General features: G+C 35.9%; 1 protein-coding gene across 1 annotated transcript in view; it reads right to left on the bottom strand.

Moving 5' to 3' along the window:
- Positions 1-1,490: 1,490 nt before the first annotated feature.
- Gc (GC vitamin D binding protein) overlaps positions 1,491-23,880 on the bottom strand; it is a 36,326-nt gene continuing 13,936 nt past the window's right edge. The window contains exons 2-13 of the mRNA XM_047567004.1: positions 22,508-22,577; positions 21,804-21,936; positions 19,213-19,424; positions 17,701-17,833; positions 17,310-17,404; positions 13,670-13,799; positions 12,384-12,586; positions 10,782-10,911; positions 10,233-10,330; positions 8,379-8,511; positions 4,046-4,099; positions 1,491-1,665 (exon numbers count right to left, since the gene is read on the bottom strand). Coding sequence (XP_047422960.1) covers positions 4,046-4,099; positions 8,379-8,511; positions 10,233-10,330; positions 10,782-10,911; positions 12,384-12,586; positions 13,670-13,799; positions 17,310-17,404; positions 17,701-17,833; positions 19,213-19,424; positions 21,804-21,936; positions 22,508-22,577 — 1,391 coding nt within the window. The 3' untranslated portion in view covers positions 1,491-1,665. The remainder of the gene's footprint in view (positions 1,666-4,045; positions 4,100-8,378; positions 8,512-10,232; positions 10,331-10,781; positions 10,912-12,383; positions 12,587-13,669; positions 13,800-17,309; positions 17,405-17,700; positions 17,834-19,212; positions 19,425-21,803; positions 21,937-22,507; positions 22,578-23,880) is intronic.

Here is a 23,880-nt window from a genome sequence, read left to right as displayed (position 1 = left end):
GTCACTGATTTTAGCATTTTGGAGTCTATCTTCTTATATTTTATCAATGATATGTATTTCTCAGAGTTGAAGTTTCAGTGAGGTATTATTTTCAGTAAAAGAAATTTTAAAAATATAAGTGCTGCCTAATCATGTGGTAGACAGTTTGTTGCTTTCCAACTCCATGGCATCTGCAGAATTTCTCTATTTGTGGTTAATTTCCCAGTTTGGATCATTGTGAGAGTTAGAGCTGCACTTTTTATTACAGAAGATGCAAAGATACAGGCATTTTATTTCCTAGCTATTTGTCATGTGGTGTCTCAGACCCAGGAAACAAAGTTTAGGGTTCGACAGGTAGAAGAAGATGCAAAATGCAGTTGGGATAGTAGATGTGCTTTATTCAGAGGTGGCAATAGCGTCCAGCTTCAGCTTTAGCCCCGAGTCAGTTCCAATATTTTGCCCCTTATTTGCCCCCATTTAGTCCTGACTCTTTTCTGTAGGCCCTTTTTATATGCAGGCCTAACAAAGAAGGCAAGTGCCACAGGTTACCGAAGGGGGCCCATACTCACAAGTTAGTGTTTATGACCTTGAGTATATACCCCGAATCAGTGTTTCTGACCTTGTCTACACACTGATGGAAACATAGTGAATTCTTGGCTTACTCACACACTAGAAATATAACCTAGTTTGCTGGAAGCCTGGGTGAGGGACCCTTACCACAACCATTTGGGGTCTGCCCAAACACTGTTGCCTTGGGCCCTTGATCTTGGTTCAGTTAATGAAATGCTCCTTGCTGGGACTTAGACTCTTGGAAGTGACAGGGATGATTAAAGTCAGATTAAATTGATGCTGATTGTATTTACCATGAAATACATATTATCATTACTATATAACCCTACAGCTACCAATAGGTGAATTCAAATTCCCTGATACCATTAATCATACATAAAGAAGGTTTTCCTTGTTCTTCCCATGCAGAAATGTACAATTAAAGTACCTTCAGCTTCCATGGACAAAGAAGGCACTTAGAAAAATCACAAATTTATATGGTATAGTAAAGTAGGCTGAAAAAGTGTCGTGTTCTGAAACTGTTTCAGTAAATCGCCTTCAGGGACCTTTAGCAAAGACAGAAAACAAAAATAGAAACAAAATCTCATTCAGACTGCAATGATTTTCTTTTTGCAAGGCAAAACTACCTAATTAATGCCATGCAGCTGGGAGCAAGAAGGTAGTCTTAGGAGATGTTTTGTTTTGTTTTTCAGAAGTGAAATATCCCAAGCTGTTTTCAGTAGAAAGTTGGCTTTAATGGCACCTGCTAAGTCCAAGAAGCAATCAGGGAGTGAAGTTCAGTATGTTGGGAATTATAAACTGTATCATTTATGTTGAGTTTTGTAGAGAAACAGCAGAGGTCTAGTTTAAAGCAAGGGCTTGTGAGGTTGAAGCTGCCTACCACAGCAGCATTGTGAAAGACGTAGGAACAGTTCTGAAGATTAACATCATTCTCAGTTGCATTTTTGGTTTGCATTATATTTGAATTTATTCTGATAGCAAATCATCATGTTCATCATTTGTATGAAGACACTATGGTTGGATAAAGCAGTATCCTCGTGTTCTTCCTGGGAGCTTGGTGGTTTGCTTAGGTTTGGCCATCAGAGGTTATCACCCAGGATGGTTCCAGCTCTAGGTCTATGAGAACAATGGAAATGAACATGTTATGAAAACAGCTAATGGGCATTAACTGTAATACTGCTCATCAGCTGCACATAGGGTCAGATCAGACCTGTCCAGAATGATCCATATATCCAATATGGCCCACCTCATGGATCCAGAAAAAAGAAGTCAGAAATTCCCAGTACCAAAGAGAAAAGACCATCACTGTTACTATGCCAAGCTACATCACGTGTTGCACAGTGCTTTTTCTTTTTCTATAAACTAATGATGTATTTGACTTTCTGCTCTGAGAATGAATAACCACTGCCAGAGCAAAAAAGTAAACTGATGGCATGAGGCCCTTTGCTCTAGATTGGATGATGTATGTGTTCGTTTTGGTTCCCAGGGTGGTGCTCTTGGGAGGTAGGGCCCGGTGGGCAGTCATTGGAGGGTGTATTCTTTGAGGGAATGATGGGATCTTGACCTCTTCTTCTTTGCTTTCTGACCATGAAATGATCAGTATATTCTACAGCATGCTCTTGGCCACTGGAGGCCTGGAGCATGGGTCTGCCTGGTAATGAACTAGAACCTCTATAACTAAGCTGGAATTAACCTTTTATCTTTATAAGTTAGTTATCTTAGGTATTTTGTTACAGTGATGGAAAGTTAAGCAATACAGCTCCTGATTATGGATTTGAGATAAGAGGTCTATAGTTTTTATTTTAGTAAAGCACGGACAGTGTGAGTTTTTTTAAAAAAATATAATTACCTTCTCCTTTGTATTATGACAAATGTATCCCCCCTTCAGTTTTTCTCTTTCAAGACAATCTAATATTCTATTTGCACAGTACAAGAAATTTAATCTTTTATTGTCTTGAATGAATTAATGTCTTGGAATGAAGATGAAATAATAGATATGAAGATGTTCTTCCCTCATGTAGTCCCAGTTCTTATGTTTCTCTCCTAATGTGAGATGTCTGCTGGGTGTGGTACTAAAATATTTTTTTACCCAGCTTAATTCTACAGGGTAAGGAAAAAACATTTCTTGTTTGGCAACCCAGGGAACCTTAAAACACTAATTGCTTCCAAAGCAAAAGGGCAAAACATACCCTTTGCCTTTTTCAGACTGAGACATTTACTCTCTTTCCCATGGGGTATGTGATTGTGACCACAATTCAGTTTGGAGGCTTAAAGAAAGTAATCAATCAGGGGGACCAAATTTAACACTTTAGTTAAAAGTGAAATAGCATGAAGTTGTTGATCATAAGGTATGAATTGGAGGTGTGTCTAGGAATCAGAACACCTTGAGAGACCAAAGAAATTAACTTCTAAGAGTTATTTAAATCTCCAACTTGAGAGGGGTGGGTCCAGGTGTTCATTGGAAAAGAAATACATGCCTGATACTGTACTGCTTCTTGGAGTATTTTATTTACTGCTTCAGATAATTCAAATTCTTTAAAAATTTTTTTAAAAATTCTTTTTTAGTTATAGATGGACACAATATCTTTATTTAATTAAAATTTATTTTTATGTGGTACTGAAGATAGAACTCAGTGCATCACACATGCTAGGCAAGTGCTCTACCATTAAGCTACAACTCCAGACCCTAATTCAAATTCTTGATAGTTGAATATCTGACTATGGTGAAATTATTCATTTTCTGTTGTGGATTGGAGGGCCTTTGTTTTCACATCAGTTAGGGCAACATTGTCAATAAGGTAGCAAAATAAAAATTTGACAGCATTGGAAACCCTCAGTTCAACTAAGCTCTGAGATAAACCCCAAATGTTTGCATGATTTTAAAATCTCAGATGTAATATCTTTAAAATATATATAGTTGGATCTGGAGAGAAATTTTTTTGTTGTTGTTGTAACATGTAGAGTTAAGGTTACCTTCAGTTTAAGGTGTGGCATTGAGTCAAAATAAACTATTTTGTGCTCTTAATATCATAAGACATTTATGAAGGAGTGAAAATGTAATATCTGAAAGAAGCAAGTGATAATATTTCAACAGTATTGCTTTAATTCGAGGAAGAATACCTTTTCCTCCTAAGAACCTTGCTGTGTTTTTTAAAAACTTGATGAGCACTGTCTTGAGACTGTTTTTCCTATTGAAGTGCATTGGACTCCCTTACAGGATCTGTATGGTGTCATTATCTTAGATGAGACATTGCAATGGATGTAGCACCAGGCTGGGGTCAATAGATCTGGAGTTGGTTTTAACTACGTCAGAAATTGACTGTGTGCACTTGTGTAAGCACTTTAATTTTTTTCTAGATATTTCATAGTCTCAATTGTAAAATGAATTTGAGTAGATAATAGGATAATTTAAATGATAATCTTCCAGTTCTGTGATTTTTAAAGTCCATGTCCAATGCTGGATTCTTTACTGCTGTATTTTAAGAAATGTACTCACCTAAGATGAGATAAACACGTCAGCCTGCAGTATATCTTTCATTTCAGCATCAATCTGATAAGACAGAAAATTATATAACTTATGAAACACTGTATTTATAGACTACTAGATCAGATAAGAAGTATACAAAACTTTGGAACCTTACTTAGAGGAAAAGATTCTTGCCAAAATGCTATGTAATTTGTTACTTTTATTTGTCAAGCTTCACATTGATTTAATTTTTCATTCTCTCCCCCCTTAAAGAGTTTGTAATCTGCTGGGAAAAGAGACAAAGAAATGAGAATTGAATTTCAGTGCTGATCTGGGTGTGGTGGTGCACACTTGTAATCCCAGAGACTCGGGAGGCTGAGGCAGGATGGTCACAAGTTCAAGGCCAGCCTGGATAAGTTAGTGGGTCCCTTCTCAGAATAATATAAAAAGGGCTGAGGTTGCAGCTCAGTGGTAGAATGGGGATGGGACCACGGGCACATCCCTGGTCCCATCCCTGCCACCAAGTGGGAAAAAGAAAGCATTTAGTAAACGCTGATGTGTGAGCAACACACCATATTATGTGATAACAAGGAACTTGAGTGCTAGGGAACTCCCAGAGGAGACAGTCTCTAAGAGTGGATTTTGAAGCCCGGTGAAAGCTAGGGATATCAGGCTGCATCATTTTGTGCAAAGACCTTGAGTTATAAGCAAGTGTAATGTGTTTGAAAAACTGCCTCTAGCTCAGGAGAACCCCAGGAGGCACAAGACACAGTGATGGGAGGAATTCAGGATCCTAAATCTCTTGAATATTAAAAAAAAAAAAAAAAAAAAAAAAAAAAGGACTTCAATTTGGTAGTGATGGAGAGGTCCTTGAGGAATATTTAGCCATTTTGCTCTTTAAAGAGGTTTTTTTGACCTCAATATAGGGATGGGATTGAGGACGAGTCACTGGTGACAGAGTGAAGACAGATGGGAGACTAAAGGAGAGCTTGTACTCCAAAGGTGACCTACAGTCAGATACTGAGAATGCTGAAGAAGATGGATAGGAGACAGAAATGTTGACAAATTAGAATTGATAGGATTTGGGAATTGTTGAGTAGGTAAGGTATGGAAAAGGAAAGGAGAAATTATCACCAAGTTTCTTTTTTTTCCTTCAGCCAATGGGTGAATAATGGTGAAATTCATAAAATTAGGAAAAACAAGAGGAAGTTTTAGAGACATGATTTTGGTCATGTTTATTTTAAATTTCTTGTGAGACAAGAAAGTCTAGTGATGAGGGGAAAGATCTCTACTGGAGGTAGATATTTAGAGATAAAATGTGCATAGATAGGAACGCTCAGGAAAAGGTGTCGTGGAGTTGAAGACAAAGGAAAAAAATGCCAGGAAAGAGAAATTTAATGGGTAGAGGAAGAGGAAAATATGAAACTAGAACAAGAAAGGAAGAGCTGTAGGACTAAAGGAATAAAATAATAATACACAACCTGAACAAATTGTTTCAGAAAGGAAGGAATAGTTGTAGTTGTCTGCTAAAGCAGAGAAGTCTGCTAAGGACTGGAAAATGTTAGAATTACCAGGGAGACTCTCCTGTGACCTTATTGATGGTGGTAGAGGCCCATGAGAGCCAGATTGCAAAGGGTGAGTGATTAAAGGAGGTGGGAGGAATCATAGGATGTCTTGTTCCTTCATGCATCTTGTAAGGGGAGAAGGACAAACAGGGAGGTGCAGAAAGTGTTGAGTTTATTATTATTTTTTAGATAAGGAGAAGAGCAACTTTAAAACAAATTGGAAAAGGTAGTAAAAAGGAAATGTTGAAGCAAAAGAAGAGCATATAATTAGTGGAATGTACTAAGGAAGGGTGGTGGATAGAATTCAGAGTGATACTATCAACCCAGTACTGTTTTTGCCTTTTTAACAACAGTAATTTTGAATTTTCAGCCAATAGTTAGTAGTCTTTTTGGTGTCAAGATTTTACTTTTATGACTGTTAGCTAAGTTAGGGCTTAAGTCCATGACAATGATATGAAGTGAGAGTAAAGGCTAACACAGAATAAGCTTGTGATTTTTCCTAATATCATATAACCTCTATAAATCGTAACCCATCTACAAGAGGGAAACGAAAATGGTACTTAACATTTAGAGTTGTTTTTAGCTATTCTGTAAACATACACATGTAAGGTTATTCATATTCTGCTTAACATATCATAAAATCTTTATCTCCTGAGAGAGATAAGAAACTAAAATGGGTACATCAGGTTTTCCTGCATTATGAGGTAGGGAGGAGGGGGGACAGAGGATGTTGCTCATCTTGTCAGTCCAGTTTCCACTTGTCTATTTGCATTTGTTCCCGTTTTCCAGATATTAATAGTTATCAACTCCAGCACATGACAGTGGCCTTCTAAATACTTGGGGCAGTCATAGTTGTGTTGGCTAGCTCTCTGTTGGGACATCTCAGAGGAAGCACAGTAATGAGTTCTCAGAAAAGTGCATAGAATGCTCTGTCAGCATGACAGTAGAGAGAGAAAAAGCACTTCAAGTCTGATTTTGAAACTGCATGTTTTTCTGTAAGCAATTAGTCCTCCCTGGTATAAAACAAATAAACCGGTTCTGAGAGTGCCATGGTAAAGCCAAGAGGTGATCTCACTGGTTGTTCTACTTTCTGGTCACGTCAACATGGGGACGATAGTAGGGGTGGATTTCCACACAGGGAGACACTGCTGTGGTGTGGTTCAGAAGCCCCCTTGCTACTCTTCCAGCACTTGTACCAAGTACAAGTACAATGGCAAACACGGCCTGATCCCTTGTTGCAAGTGGCTTGATGTGAAAGGGCAGATAGGCATTTTCCTTTAAGGAAACAAAACTGTCATTCAAATATAGCAGGGAGTCTAACAAATTATGATCCAAATAAGGGTAAGTAGGATAAAAAGCCACACTAAGGACTTGGAGTTAAAGGGGAGAGATGTTCTGACAGGTGTTAATTGGCATAGCTTTCCTAGCTATGAGATCAATTTAGAAGGACAGCCAGAAAGCCCAAAGAAACACCAGAATGAATCTGAGCCCTCTAAATATTCAAATGCATCACAAGCACCTCAACAACTCCTTTGGCTATTCAACAGCACTGCTATAACATTTCCTGGTGACAAACAAACAAAACGGAAAGCTATAAACCTGCCATCTCACCATTGCCATTGAAACCAAGTGAATTTTAGAATGGATTATGATATAATGCAAAACAAACTGAAAATTAGTTATATTTCCAAAGATATGAAAAACAAGGGACTGGAGGAAGAATAGATTTGGTTCATCGAATTCAGTTCGTCATGTGTGATGTTAAAAAGGAAAATGTGCATCTGGAAAAACAGATAAAGGTGACAGGGGGTTTCAGCAGTGATATTTCTTATAGAATCTAGAAGATTATTTAGTCCTCCTTCTTTTAAATGGGTAAGACTCTCACAACAAATTTTTGTTGGTTAAAAAACAACTTTTAGGTAAGGTAATTTTACTTTTCTGGGAAAAGGCAACCTAGATAGTCCTACTTTTTTTAGTGTTTATGTTCAAATCTTATGTGGTTTGAATTTTAAAAAAACATAAAGATCACATATTTCATCAGTGGAATTTAAAGAGTGGTTTTTATTGTACTCTTTTTGTTTTGAAATTCCAACTTTATAAATCATTATAAACAAGATTAGCAAATAGTTTTGCAAGTAGATTATAAATTTAGAAATGATAAATTATAATCCCTAAAGTTAAGAAGGAAAATAAAATCACCCAATATGCAGCTTCGGTTGTCAAACTGATGAAAGACTATTTATTAGGCAGTAAAAAAATAAAACTTCACAAAAAGATTAAGAGAATTGCACTCATAGCCTAAGACTTTAAAAAAGTGTAATTGAAAAGAAAGTCATTTCAAATATTAAACAACTGCTACTGAGAACAAAAGAGACATTTTCTATTTTAGAGAAAGCTAAGATAGGTTCAGTAGAAAATATAAAATTTTCATGAAATGATTTTACCTTGGTTATGTGAGATGGGCTCTGATATTTGTACTGTATTTTTCTTTCATTTTTATAAGCTGCTACCAGGTTACAAGACACTACATTGTATTTTCCTTCTTGGATTCACAAACCTTTTTGTTTCTTAAAACCTACAATTTCCTACATTTTGTAACTGCCTAAATTTGCTTCCAAGTGGGCATAACATGGAAACAGTCATTTTTCCCAGTTCCTCACAAAGACAACAAAGTTACAATAGGAAAATGTGACAGGAAAAGCCTGTCACATGATAACATTTTACTAACAAAATACTGAGTAAATCTGAGTGCTCAAGTTCTTCAAAATCTCTGCAGTGATAGAGGACTGTTTTCCTACCTGTGCGTCACAGTAGAGAGGAGGTGAATTTATGGAACAGCACTTGGAGGCAAAGTCTGAATGCTTGTCAACCAGCCCTGCCAGCTCTGTGGGTGTGGCTTCAGGTGCTTTTGCTCTTAGTCGCTCTGCCAGTCTAAAAGACCATTTTTATTATGCAAGGTTTTATTAGATGTATTTTATAAACATTTCTAATGCAAAAATGACAGTCATTTCAGATATTATACAATAAAAAAATACTTGTCTGTCTTAAGAAAATTCTATACATGTGGAATGATTTTCAGTGAGTAAATTTGAAATTAGAAAGTGAAATCTATGCCTATTTCAAGAGCATAAAAAGAAACATAGAAATTGCTGCTGAGTTTGAATTCCAATCTTTCCCCATTCATTTGCTCATGATTTCAACGCAAATGATTCCTTTTGTATGTTCTCTGAACTTTTACCTTCTCTCCAATTGATTCAATCTCCTTAAAGAATATTTCCTTATAGGACCCGATACTACCTTTATACCTTTTCTTTTTTCTCATATTTCTCCCCTCAGTTTGTCTACTTCTGAACATACTATGCTCATTTAAATGCGCATCAAGCACTTTGACCCTTGTTTTTAGCTGTTTGATTGACTGTCCATCTCACTTTTAAGATGTCAATAGGACTTAATAGCTCTGGATTCTTTCAATTTGGACAATCTGTGATCTTGGTTCCTCTCCACCCTTGTAATGGATAGCTCAACCTGGTTTTGGGGGAGAGGATTTCAAATACCAAAATGCAGTTGTCTCCGTCTTCTCTAATTTCCATAACCCTGGATGTCAGTTCTGCTTCATGTTCATCTGGAATCATGACTATGTAAACAAATGATTATTTAATTGCCTCCTTGCATTCCTGGAATTTGTAACTGTCTGCAGAGGACTCAATCTTGAGTTATCTGTTTAACATTCAACTGCTCTGTAATATTCTTTTGGGTTATACAATTAAATAGTTTTCTAATAAATGAGAAATAACCACTTTAAACTTGGTTTTCATTTACTTCTTGAACTTTGCTAAAGTAGACTTTACAGGGCTCACTGATGGAGATGACCTTTGGGATTCTTTAGAAGTTCTGTTTGTGCTTATTTGAGCCCCAGACTGATCAAAATGATTTGAAGTGGGTCTGAGAAATTCACTAGATAAAGCTGAGGAGGATATGGTCTTCTCAATGGAGAATTTCCCCAAGAATTCAGTACCATGTCTTTCATTATTTAGTGCCAATGCCTATTTATAAAAAAAAAAAAAATGCTTTCTACTCCCCTTAACAGGGAAAAAGTGACTTGAACATTACTGGTAATTAGCATTCCTATTTCCAGTTTATAGGGAACATAGGCTGATGATGGCAGACTGCTTGGGTCTTCTTGTCAGGCAATATGTGGGGGAAGTTAGATAAGTTCTATAGTTCCTCAGTATGAACAGCAATATCTACAAGTGGTTTTGGGGCAAGAATACTGGTCAACAATGGGCTAATTTTGCCATTTTGACTCAAGTTCTTGCAGGTAGATTGTATAATTTATATTTTTGTGTCCCTGTTTTAATTGGTCACTCAGTTCATAATGACATTTTCCTCAGAATATAACTCAGCTACTTCTTATATAGATAATACATTATAATTACTTTTTATAATTCTTAATTTTACCTCTTTGTTTTGCTGTTCACTTAACAGATTCTGAGTTTTCAATCATGCATTCAAATCACAGTACTAGATAAGTATTATTGAAACATTTGGTGAACATAGCCAGAACAAGTGCCTTACTTTCATGCATTCAAATCACAGTACTAGAAAAGTATTATTGAAACATTTGGTGAACATAACCAGAACAAGTGCCTTACTTTTTCTTGTACTCAGTAAATGTGTTTTCAGAATAATCGGCACACAATTCTTGTCCCCTTTCAATGAAAAGAGAGAGTTTCCTCTTCAGTAGATTGCCCTGTAAGAAAAGCAATATTTGCATAACAAATTTCTTTATCTTGAAACACTGTCCCCTAAGGCCATTTATACCAAAATTCTATGTTCTATTTGTATCAGAAATCAACAAATATTTTCAGCGTAAGGCCAAATTATAAATATTTTAGGTTTTGCAGGCCATTTTTGGACTTATAACTACTCAACTCTGTACAAAGCAGTCATAAACATATATGTACACGAGGATGGCTGTATTCCAATGAAAATTTGTTTAAACACTGAAATTTGAATTTCAATTTTTATGCATCATGAAATATTATTCTTCCCCCCAGCAATTAAAAAAAAATGTAAAACCATTTATCCATTTTTAGCTTACAAGCTATACAAAGGTAGGTAGTGGTCCTGGTTTGACCCAGGGTTGTAGTTTGTCAATTCTTGATGTACATTGTTGATAAAGAAAATGTAGCAAATTATACCTCAGACTTAAAGCAGGAAGTAGAGTCTTGAGAGTCACAGCATTCACTAAGACTTTTCAGGGTTATCTCAAGTATTTTGCTGAGGAATACTTCTGGAATGTGTGTCCTTCTACTTAGTTCAAATGTATACCTGGTATGAGAGAGAAAGGTGATAATACCCTTTAGGATGTATATAGATATGTGTGTAGGTTCATGTTTTGAGTAGGATGTAGCTTTCATAAAGGCAGAGTACTTGGTTTCTGCATCTTAATTATATAAGGTTTATCTCAAACTAATTCCCCATCAACAGGCTTTGGATTGTACAGCATTTTTCTTAAAATGAGTTATTTTATTAGAATACTTTGAATTTATTACAACATATTCATGAAAAGACGTTAATACTTTTAAACACATAGTATGTATTTATATATTATACATAAACATATGTACTTCAAATTCATATGGAACTCTGTGTAATATAATTGACCCTATGAGTAACATCAAGGCATTTAAACAGCTTTTCTGTAAAAATAAGTCTTTATAAATTCTTCCAGTATATCTTATTCCATTACTGTCTATGCACTGATAAAAACAATTAGTATTTATAAGAAAAATGTAAATTAGAATTTTAGTCCTATCTAAAATCTGTGTCTGATATAGGGAATTTTCAAGTTGTTTGCAAATATTTTTATGCCTTGAGTATGCATGTATTCATACCATATGCAACTTGTGGTATGTTTACCTCAGTTCCCTTGTTAGATAAAACAAGATAATGGTGCACCATTTCTTGTTTGGAAGGCAGTACCGGGGGTTGAACTCAGGGAAACATAACTTGTGAGCCACATCCCCAGTCCTATTTTGTATTTTATTTAGAGACAGGATCTCACTGAGTTACTTAGCACCTAGCTAAGTTGCTGAGGCTGGCTTTTATCTCATGGTCCCCCTGCCTCAGCCTCCTGAGCTGCTGGGATTTCAGGGGTGCACCACCATGCCTGGCAAGGTGTACTGATTCTTTTCACTTAATCTCCTTTTTCATTTCATGTTAGTGAATATCAATACTTTTAGGGAAAAACATGGTTCTATATTTGTTTATTTGTATCAAATGATCATTCTCCAGAAGTTTGATAAACATTAGACTTTAGATCTGTGACTTTTAATTAAATGTGGTATGATAAAATTAGCTAATTAGAAACATTTTCGTTGCCATATTTTGTTTATATAGTATATAAAAAGTTTTCACATTTACTAACCTTTCTAGATGAGTTTCTTACTAGCAATCCATGCATTAAGTAAGGAAGTATTACCATTCTCAAGAAGAGACTAGTTCAGAAAGGTCTTTTGACAATACACGATAATCAGAAGAGGCAGAATTAGTAATGCCAATCTCCTTTCTCCACATCCAAACTTTTTATTAAACTCAGTTGTTCTTTGTTAAAACGGAGTTTTAAAAATTTGAATTACTTAAAATCAATTAAGAAATACTTGAAGGTCATAAAAAGCGTACAAACAACTGCCTACATTTGAATGAGTGATGTCATACCTTCCCTCAATCTAGCCACAGTGGGATACGTGTTGTTCAGGGGAAGTTGATTCAGAAAGACATTTCACATCACCTCTACTTACTGAGCCATGACTTTGGTGTTTTTAGGATCACACACATCTTTATTTGTGGGTAACTCAACATCTGGCAGTTGGGGTGGTTGGGCAGCCGGCATGAAGTAAGTGCACATAAAAATGTCCATGGGTGTTTTCTCTTGACAACACTCTTCAAACTTAGAATTCTTCATGGATAAGTTGTCACATATTTTTACTGTGTGTTCAGGCAGCTACAAAAGGAATGGTGAGTTTGTGCATTTTAGCTTCCTTGTTGGTCTTATAAGCTCTGGCCTCATGTTTAGGCAAGTAACTGAATGCTCTTGGAAAGTAAAATTGCTACAACCCACTGGAAGGCAATTTATCAATATGTACTAAAAGCTTTAAAATTGTACGACTTTGTTTCCAAGAATTCAGACTTAGAAAATAATTATGGATAAAGGGAAGACTTAAATGTAAGTCTATAAAGTGGAGTATTACTTAAAATATTGGAAAACAAATACAATAATAGACAATTAGTTAAAATATGGTGTGTCTGGAGAGAAAGATGTAATACTTGCAATACATATATGCAATAGACTCCTTTATAGCCATTATATGTCATTATAGAAAACATCTAGTAACAATCATGTATTGTTGGTGGAAAAAGACCAGAAAACACAATGCATCTATTGCTGAAGAGGTCAAAAAGATTTTGGTTTGGAGACTAACCCTCACCTAAAGCAATTATCCCAGTTTGTGTATACTTATGACAATTATGCAAATTGAAAGTGGTGAAAAAATTTGAAGTGTTCATCAAATTATTAAAAGTGTTAATAAAAACATTAATAGTCTCTAATAGTATAATGGTTACAGCACTAGTAGGATTTTATGCAATAATGAAATTTATCTGTAACTGCTCTGTCCTATACTGTTGTGCATTTGAAATGTGGCTGTGTAACTGAAGAACTGAATTTTAAATTATGTTCAATTTAAGTATATTTAATTTTGTTATAATTAAAGTTATACAGTATCCCTGTGAAGCTAAGAGTTACTGTACACTTCGGATTATGGGTTTGGGATTGAGGTAATATTGTCCTTGCTTGTTGAATTTGTCACTTATTAGTTCTATGATCTCAAATTATTGCCCCTGGTTGATTTTTTTTTTTTTTTGTTTCCTCATCTGTAAAATAAACTGAAGAATATATTGATATCACATAGGATACATGTGAAGATCCACTAAAATAATGCATATGAAAAGCAACTTGAAGAGCCTGCCAATAAGGGCACAGCACTCCCTGCTGGGCACACAATGGAGATAATGGGGACTGCCTTACCTCTTTGGCCATGCAATCCTCAGAAGTAGACTCGCAGCATTTGGAGAGGATTTTAGTAACATCTTCAACCAGTGGCAAAACATCCTCCAGATCAGCAGTAGGCACTTTCTGGGCTAATTTTATGAGATGGCTAAGCAGTTGAGAATGAATCTGTTAGCTTAACATGTCCTCAGTTTTCTTGGTTTCATTGTAAACATACTTCCTAGAGGAGTAATGTTCTTTCAACTGTTTGACTTCAACAGATGCATAGAGCACATCTGCTTCAACATATAATGGAGCCTCCATACCAAAGCTTCACACTCAAAATTAAACTATACCCCATGAGTCTTTTCAGATTTTCAGTGCTCAAAGGCAACTTCTGATTTGGTCAGATCTATACAAATAAGTATTCCTTAAGATGCTGGGTCTAAAATGGCAACACAGAAAGCACTAACATCTTTCTATTCATGAGGCCAGTGCTGTGTCTTGATAGCCTCTTAGTATTTACAAAAAGTTTTATAAATTTGCTTAGTTTTTTGTTTCATTTTTGTGGTGCTGAGGATTGAACCCAGGGCCATGTGTTTGCCAGGCAAGCACTCTACCAACTGAGCTATATCCCCAGCCCACTACAAATTTACTTAGAAATTGTAGGCAAAAGAAATAAAGAAAAACCTATGGCCCTATACTAAAGAGTAAATAAATATTGATATTTGGGGTGTGCAGTGCTTAAGTGTTTTATAGGGATGTGAATGGGATTATGCTGTACTATTTTTATATTTGCTTTTTCACTTACCATATCAGGAATATCATTAAATGTTTTTATATATTAATATTCTTAATATAGAAGGATATCATTAAGTATTTGTGTTTAGAATTCTGATGAAATGCAATTAAATTTAGCATCCTAATCATTTTTTTGATACATATAGTTCAGTAGTGTCAATTATATTCACATTGCATTGCATTGTATCTCTGCAACTTTTTCTTGCAAAACAAACTATAGCCATTAAACACTGTTTCATCTCTTCATGGTCCCAGGTGGTGGCAACTATCTTTCTATATTTTGTATGATTTTAACTACTTAAGATAGTGCATAATAGTAAAACTGTACAGTATCTGTCCTTTAGTGACTGACTTATTTCACTTAGCATCATGTCGTCAAGATTGATCCATGTTGTAGCGTGTGATAGGACTTTTAAAAGACTATAATATTCCATTGTATGCATATTTAACGTTTTCTTTAGCAAGTCATCTGTTAATGCACATTTAGTTTGTTTTCACCTCTTTGCTATTGTGAATAATGCTGCAATGAATATAGGCATGCAAATAGCATTTGGAGATCCTTCCTGGAATTCTTTTAAATATATAACTTGAACCAGAATTTCCAGATAACATGGCAATTCTATTTTTAGGTTTTGAGGAACCTCCACTCCATTTTCCTTCATGGATGCACAATTTTAAATTCATAGCAACAATGTACAAGATTTCTGACTTCTTTTTATTCTCTAACATTTTCTATTTTCTGCTTTTTTGATTGTGACTATCTTTTTAAAAATTTCTATACATATATATATATATATATATATATATAATTTCTTTTAGTTGATGGACCTTTATTTTTATTTATTTATATGCGGTGCTGAGAATTAAACCCAGTGCCTCACACCTGTTGGACAAGTGCTCTACCACTGAGCCACAACCTCAGCCCCTTGATTGTGACTATCTTAATGGGTGTAGAAAATATATCATTGTGGTTTTGATTTGTAATTCTCTTATGACTAATGATGCTAAACATCTTTTTATGTATTTGCTGGTCATTTTTATATTTTGCTTTGGAGAATTGTTTATTCAAGTCCTTTGCCCATTTTTAATTGTTATTTTGTTAAGTTATAGTAATTCCTTACATATTCTGAATATTATCTTCACATAAGATGTGATTTGCAAATATTGTCTCTCATTTTGTAGGCTGCCTTTTCACTGTTGATTACGTCCGTTGAATAGAAGTTTTAAAGTCTGATGTAGTTCCATTGGTTTATTTTTGCTTTTCTTGTGTGTGCATTGGTGTCATATCCAAGGAAGCATTGCCAAACTCAATACCCTGAAAATTTCCATTATATTTTCTTCCAGGAGTTTTATAATTTTAGTTCTTACAGTTAGATGTTTAATCCATCTTTAGATTTATATGTAGTATAAGGTCAGGATACAATTTCATTCTTTTGCATGTGAATATCCAGTTTTCTCAACACTGTTGAAGAAACCCTTTTTTGAAAATCATTTGGCCATATATAAAAGAGTCTATTTTTAGACCTTCTGTTTGGTCCCATTGGTCTATGTATGTTTTAAGGCTAGTATCACAGCATTTTGATTATTGTTGCTTTGTAGTGGGTTTTGAAATCAGGAGTTATTTTTCTGTAGTTGTTGTTGACACCAGGGATTGAACCCAGGGGTGCTTAACCACTGAGCTATATCCCTATCCCCCCTTTTTTATTTTTTATTTTAAGACAGGGTCTTGCCAAGTTACTGAGACTGACTTTGAACTTGTGATCTTCCTGTCCTAGCCTCCAGAGCAGCTGGGATTACAGGCATGTGTGCCTGGTGATATCAGGAAATTTTAAGCTTCTGACTTTGTTCTTTTCCAAGATGCTTTTGACTGTTTGGAGTCTGTTAAGATTCCCTTGAGATTCCCTATTAATTTTAGGATGGTGCTATGATTTGGAACTTGAATGTCCCACAAAGGCCCATGGGTTAAATGCTTGATCCCAGTCAGGGTGGTGGTATTGGAGGTGGTGGAACCCTTAAGAAGTGGGATTTATTGGGAGGTCTTTAGCTTATAGGGTATATGCCCTCCAGGGGGTAGTGGAACCCCAACCAAACACTTCTCTTTTGTCTTCTGTCTCTTGAGTAATTTGCTGTGCTACACACCCCCATCATGATATACTAGCACAAGCCCAAAGCAATGGGCCCAATTGATCATGAACTGTGACCTCTAAAACTGTAAGCCAAAATAATACTTTTCTCTTTATAGGTAATTCTAGGTATTTGTTATAGTAATGGGAAGTTAACTAAGATTTTTTTTCTATTTCTGCAAAATAAATTCATTAGAATTTTGAGAGTGATTGCTTTGAGTATTATGGGCATTTTAATAGTATTAAAACTTCCAAACCACAAACATGGGATGTCTTCCCATTTATTGTAACTTCTTTGATTTGTTTGACCAACATTTTGTGCTTTTCGTAAAATACTTTTTCACAATATAATTTTGACAAAGTTAATTGAAACATTTTCTATTCTAAGGACATTTGTGAATTCACTAATTTTTTTTTTCTTACTGAAAATATGGCAGCAATATTTTTTAGCTTAATCTTTGTTTAGACCACATGTTATTTCTTTGGGATAAATTCCTAGACACTGACATATGTATAAAGTGAAGGTGAATAAAGTAATGTCCATTTAGTGATTTTATATTATAAATTCCTATGTTCTACATGTCAAACTCACTATCTTAATGTAAAAGGAAAACTAAAGGAGATCACTGAATATGTGCATAGTTTTGTAGTAGACTATATTCTATATTTTCTTTCACCAACATCTGGGAGAACTCTAACATTAGGGATAGTGTAGAAGCAATGTTCTAAATGTGATGATGATACTTAATCTTTACCTGAGCCTTGATTTCTCCTTTCCATAAGCAGCATATTGTGAACAGACTCTATTTGACATAGTGGTAAGAAGAGATAAATGTTTCATCTGAAGTCTCTAGAAAAAAAAAGTGAATCTCATCAGATGATCAGGATCCATTGAAAACAGTGCACACAAATACCATAAATAGAGTTGTTAATTTCATGACTTTTTGATGACTAGAAAGCTGAAAACTGACCAAAGTAACATTGATATCCCCTTTCTGAGGTGGCATGTTTATTTTCCAATTAACTGCAGGTGAAGACATTTTGAACGCTTATGTGCAAAAACCTCAACATCTACCATTATTTAAAAGAATGTCATTACAAGAAGAAAAATAGCACATAGCTGTGTAATAAGCAAACAGAACCTACCTCTTTCAAAAAGCATACTGTTGGCCTTGCAGAGGTACAGCAAGATCCTACCATAGAGAGATAACTCTTGGTGTACCCAACTAAAAGTGGCAGAGGAGCTTGTCCATAATTACTGGAATATTCATACAAAAACCTGTGGGAGAAAAATAGGATTGGTCAAAAAATTTATAGGAAAACAAAACCTGATTTCTCATATGTATGTTGATGGAGAAAGAATGTATGTTATATCAGTTTTTAGTTAAATGTCTAAAAAGCATGAAGGACCTACAGAAACAAATACTAGTCACTTTTAATCAATATGTATTCTTATAAAACTAGTTGCCTTAATTCCTATGTGATCTGCTTGAAACAAAGAACCATTTGTCCCTTTGTTCACTTAGTGTCTAGTCAAGTGCATCACCCATATTAGGTGTTTATTAAGTCATTTATTGAATGAATTACAATGAATGTTTTTAGTAGATTTATTCAGGTTTATGCTTACTCATTTCAGTTTATTATTCTAGGAGAATTGCTATGCACAAGCATACTTAGTTGTTGAAAGAAATCATTTCAATTTTTTAGGAGCACAAAGTCATGGATTTAAAAGAAACTGAAGTCTTGGGCAAAATCCCCTTCAGAAGTTTATAAGAATGGGCAAGCCAAACAGGTGTTATAAAATTATTACCAATTTGAATGACATTACTTTGATTTGTGCAATATAGTATCTTTACATTTCCATAAATTGTCTTTTGCAGCTTTTCATACATTTTTATGATGTTCTAAAACTAATACAATCAGAGTATAATTTGGTTCCTCATGCATGTTAAACAACCAAAGGGTCAAAGTCACATGTTTACTTTTGTAGTACATGTGTCATGTTCCCAATGCCCTTTGTATGAATTTAGTATAAACCAGGAACCTTGCATTTCATCACTGCTGTTACAAACTTTTATAAAGGGTCACATGATCAAAATAATTGGTTATTAGGAACACTTGACCTGGGGAACTTTAAATGAAGAATCTGAGCATGATGCTTGAAAGAGTGAGAGTTCCCAGCACACTATCTATGACTTCAGTATAAACCAACCTCAGAAATCTTCCTGCCACTTGCATTCCATAACTGCTGTTGTGAGCTGTTTCTGAAGATGTGTAGAAGCTGTTCCTTTCCTATGCTTTCTTGGAAAGTATTTAGAAAGGACAATAAAATTGCTTCCATTTTATGGATTACCTCTAGCATAAGGGCAGCCATAATAGAGGCTATAAAATCTTGGAAAATATGTCATGTGAACAGAGTATCCAAAGGATTCTCCTTTAGATAATAGACCTAGGGCTTGTGGGTAGGAGTTTGGGAGAGCTGATTTTCTCTCTGTCTGGGACAGACGTAAACAATCAGCAATGACAGGGAGATGTCAAGTTTCCATCAATGGTGGTTGTCTGGGTTTCTAGAAGTGTTTGCATAAAGTAGCAGGTTAGATTAGATTCATTTCAGATGTTTTTATGACCCCAATCCTTTTTATAATGAAAACAACTTACTGGTCAGCAAATCCCTTTGGATCTTTTCTGAATGCTTCACAGATTTCATCATTTGTTGGCTCCACATAGGTAGGAAATTCCTGTGGCTGGTGATTCAGGGCAGCCATACAGAGCTTCCGCTCAAGACCTTCTTTGGTACAGCATTCAGGAGTTCCTGGGTGCGCTGGGAATGGAGAGTCACTTTCACAGGATTTGGTAGATAGTGCTGAGGTCTTCAAAGAGAGAAGAAAAAAAAAAAAAGAGAAACTTATACAATATGTGCAAACTTTCAGGGTTTTAGTTCTCCATTCAGTATAACATCTTATATAATTTAAAAATTGCCATCAGTAATCAAGTGTCCATACAAAAACTCCATGAGATGATTTGGGAACAAGAAAAGTTGGATAGGTATAGTTTCAGGCAAGTATGGAATCTTATTTATGTTAATGTTGAGTGTCCTCAGAGTAGAACAAAAAGCAGAACCTTCATTAACAAGTGGACGTATGTTCTACTGTAGTCATTAGAGTTTTATCCCTTTGCCCAGTGTTCCTTCTTAACATCTCTGAGGAGAGGGTCACTTGGAAAAGTTCCACTGATGATTCTGGTATCATCTCCCATATGTCTTCTGTTGCTGTTACCACACTAAGAACAAAGACTTCCCTCTACCCGCTTCCATTCCTTTATTACAAGTACAGACTCTTGACCCTTGACTGCTTTAGAGTTCTGTGTTGGTTTGCATCTTATCTAATGGTTCTGGAGCATGCTTCTGCATCAGAATTGTTTGTAGGATATGAAAAAAATAAGAAAGCCTGGGTTGCACAACCCAGAAGTTCTGATTCAGTAGGTCAAAGATAGGACTTAAAAATCTGGTTTTCCCAAAGTTTCAAGATTCATTCTTGAGTATAATATGAGTTGAGAACCTCTGGGAGCTCTGTCATTGCTTCAACACTGCTACACTGATGCTTGAAGCACCATTAAAGCAATTGTAGCAACAGAATGTTCTTTTTGGAAATAATTTGATACTTGAAATAAAACTATAGAAAAGAGGTATCATAGAAAAAAGAATTAGAGGGCTGGGGAGATAGCTCAGTTGGTAGAGTGCTTGCCTTGCAAGCACAAGGCCCTGGGTTCAATCCCCAGCACCGCAAAAAAAAAAAAAAAAAAAAAAAAAAAAAAAAAAAGAATTAGAACTATTATGGAAAAATTACTTATGCAGGAAAATTAATTAGATATTTTTATACTTATTTTATGCAATTGCTCATCTTTTTAAGGTAAAACTTCTAAAGAACTTTCCTATCAGCAGAGAAGAGCAACGTGATGAATAGTTTTGCTAACCAACTCTTAATCCTCATACATACCCACCCTATCAGCCTCTCAGAACTTAGGAATCAGGTTCTCTTTAAATCTTATCTCTCATATTAGACCATAACCTTTTCTTTTCTATTCATTTTCCTGGCAACTTTTCTCTTTTGCCTTTTAAAAATTATTCTCTTTGAAATAAAAATAGAAGTTGAAAAAGTATCAACACTTTTTCCCCCTATGTTTATAAATATCTCAAGTAAGCAGGAGGAAGTTGTCATGCCAAACAATGCCAACCTTACCCTTATTCTCTTAAGCTCCAGGACTGTAGAGACAGGTCACATCTTTGGTCAATGGATGCATTAGCAAATATAGGAAATAAAATTTAAAATGCGCTGTGATGTTTTGACCATGGTTGATAGTTTGATGCTTGTTTACTTTGAGGTGTTACAGAAGGTGAGGTTGAAGTGACTGTTATTTATGAGCATGGAGGTAGAAGAAAATGACTGTACAATTCAGAGAAAGTAAATAAGGGCCACATAAAGCAATCTGTGAATAAGAATATTCATTGCATAGTATCTGTTGTAATCAGATCTTTGGAAACTGTTCTGTAGGCTAATAGACTTGAACAGAGATGCTGATGTGTCTATGGGGGCCTTTATCAATATGCCTTCATCATTTTCATTGGGCCTGATTAATCTATTAGTAACTTGCTAAAACTACCCAGTTTTCATATTTTTGAATTGTTTATAGTTTGTTCTGTCATTTCAGAAGTTCAATTTCTGCATATATACTAAATAGAACTCAGAACCAAGTGTATGTATACAGGGCAATTTTTGAACCCTCCAAATAATTTAAGTCCATCATTAAAGTGTTCTGGGGCATGTGGTACCAGGGCTGACATGATGATAAAGGCTTTTAAGCTGCATAGAATGTAATAAAATTATTTTAGGAGATTCATGATCTGATATCTGTAAGGAATGAATTTATAGTGATTAAAAAAAAAAACAGGCTTTAGAGTAAGATCTGGATTCATATTCTTCAGCTACTTTCTCACCGGAAGTGTATATTTAGCAAGTCTCTAGGTTTCTTTAGTGCAGTTTTCTCATTTGAATCTTGTAAAAAAGAGTAAAATGGACTGATTCTGCTAGAATAAACCTGGGATCTAAAGATAGTAGGCTTCATATTCACCGCCCCCCTAGACTAGAAGTAGGTAAACTTGCAGTCTGAAGTTTCTCTAAGACATGGCAGAGGGGCCCATCATGGCTTCCTGCCCTGGGCCATTGCAGAGAGGGCCAGTCACATAAGCTCACCCTAGTGTCGTAGCAATCAGGGTCAGCCCCCTCCGCACAACAGTCTTCAGTCAAGGAGACGACTTCTTTCACCAGCTGGCTGACCTGTTCAAATGTGCCACTGGAAAATTTTCTGCTATATAGAACTAGTGACCTGAGGAAAATAGTCAATATATAGTTAGCATTTAATTTTTATTTTTGCATTTTGATACATACTAAAATGAGGTCTGTCTATTCAGTTTTTAAATGGAATGTTTTATACATTTACTTTTATATTTGGGTAATAAAAAGAACATAGCACTTAATTTTAAAAAGTAGTTTTTCTAAGAAAATGTATCTTGTAAATAGTAGAAATTAGACTTAGAAGTTCCACCAAGTTAGCCTGATATTATGTTTTAAGCACCCCTAAAAGTACCTGTTCTGTTCCTTATGACCTCTGTTTGCCAGAGCCCTAGAATGTACTATAAATATATACAGTTTAATTTCCCTTTGAAAATTATGCTTATCTATTCTCTCTAACCACATTTATAAACTTACTGCTGACAAATTCTTAGATCATAGTAACTACAGTTCAACTGGGATCTTTGAATTTCCTCCGTTTTCCTGACACCCTTGCCTATATTGACCTGGGACTCTGTCCTCTGTCTTCTCAGATAAGTTCAACCCTCCCTCAGTTTTGTTGCAGGCCAAGCCACCCATGAGCTGAGTGCATACTGCACACTTACAGGGATCTGAAGTCATCTTTTCCCAGAGCAGCCAGTTCCTTGCAGACTTTATCCTTTTCATAATCTCGGCCTACGACCAGAAATAGAAAATTTGTGTATTTTCTCTTCTAATAAATATTAAATTAAATATGTAAAGTGGTAGTCTACATGGTCTATGGTAAAGCAGCATTTTCTCATTATCTAGATAGTTTTATTTTGGAAGTGACTTTCAAGCTGTTTTCTCATCATAGGCCACAATTTTATGGCATGCTGTTATATTTTAATAGACAGCAGGAAATAAAAGGAACTAATGCTGAGAGTAGATAATTCAAACAGTAAGTGTCAACTAGTGAATCAGACTTTATTAACATGAAAATCATTCTCTTAGATTCCATCTTTATAGCAGTGCTAAAATGAGAATGCTTCCTCTTCCTCCATCTCTCACCTCCCTTCTTCCCTTTTTCCATTATGCCCCTCTCTTCTTCCCCACCCTTACAATTTTCCTCAGTTGTCACTGAAGGCTTCAACAGAAGAAACAACAAAAAATAAACGGAGAAGTTTCTTAAATTCCAAAGTAAAGGGCCAGCCCCACTAATGTAGGACTTTAAAGGAGCTAGCTCGGCCACGCTGGGTCCATTACCTATCTCCAGGATCTATAAGAGAATGCTAGGAACTCCTCTGGGAATAACATGGAAACCAGGCAAAATACATTTTGGAGAAAGTCATCAGTGTAGTAAGTCTGGGAATGATGGGGAGTGTGTCCACCCATGGCAAATGTAAAGAGGAGCTCCAAGGAAACCACTCAGAGACCATGATGGGTGAACCTTGGAGTTTGGGCTAGAGGGGACAAGTGTCTGATTAAGGCCAGAGAAATCTAAAGGGTGAGGGCTGGTTGGGTGGCCTGAGGAACAAAGGAGATGGCCATGGATGGAAGAAACTAGATCTGATGTAGACCAAGCAGGAGAAGCTAGCCTGGAGCCATCCTGAATGCTATCTGGAGGGCAGCAGGCTGCTGCCAGTGAGGCATCCTTGTGTAGAGGCAGGTGACTTGAAAATCAGGGTCCAAGAGGAAATCCTAAGGTGCCAGCTGGGTATGTATGATACATGCCCACATATGAAGGGAGAGAGTTTGCTGAGAGAATACATCAGCATCATGCCTCTCCATAACCAGAGGGAAGGTCAGTCATTCCCCAACTGCCCATTGAGTTAGTCTTCCCTGCTTTTGCCTCTTCTGATAACTTCTCCCTCCCCTGTGATAGCCCTGGAGGAGCTAGAAGCAACCTAGAGAGTAGGTAGACGTAGAAGGGAATAGGCAGAGAAAGAGAGATTCAAATGTCCACATTTGTCATTTCTACCACAGCACTGGAACAGGCAATGAGGCAGTTACTTCAGGG

This window comes from Sciurus carolinensis, chromosome 10, assembly GCF_902686445.1.
Source record: "Sciurus carolinensis chromosome 10, mSciCar1.2, whole genome shotgun sequence".
In the NCBI taxonomy this organism is placed as follows: Eukaryota; Metazoa; Chordata; class Mammalia; order Rodentia; family Sciuridae; genus Sciurus; species Sciurus carolinensis.
The sequence above is the reverse complement of the archived record's forward strand: the minus strand, read 5'-3'. Positions and strand labels throughout refer to the sequence as shown.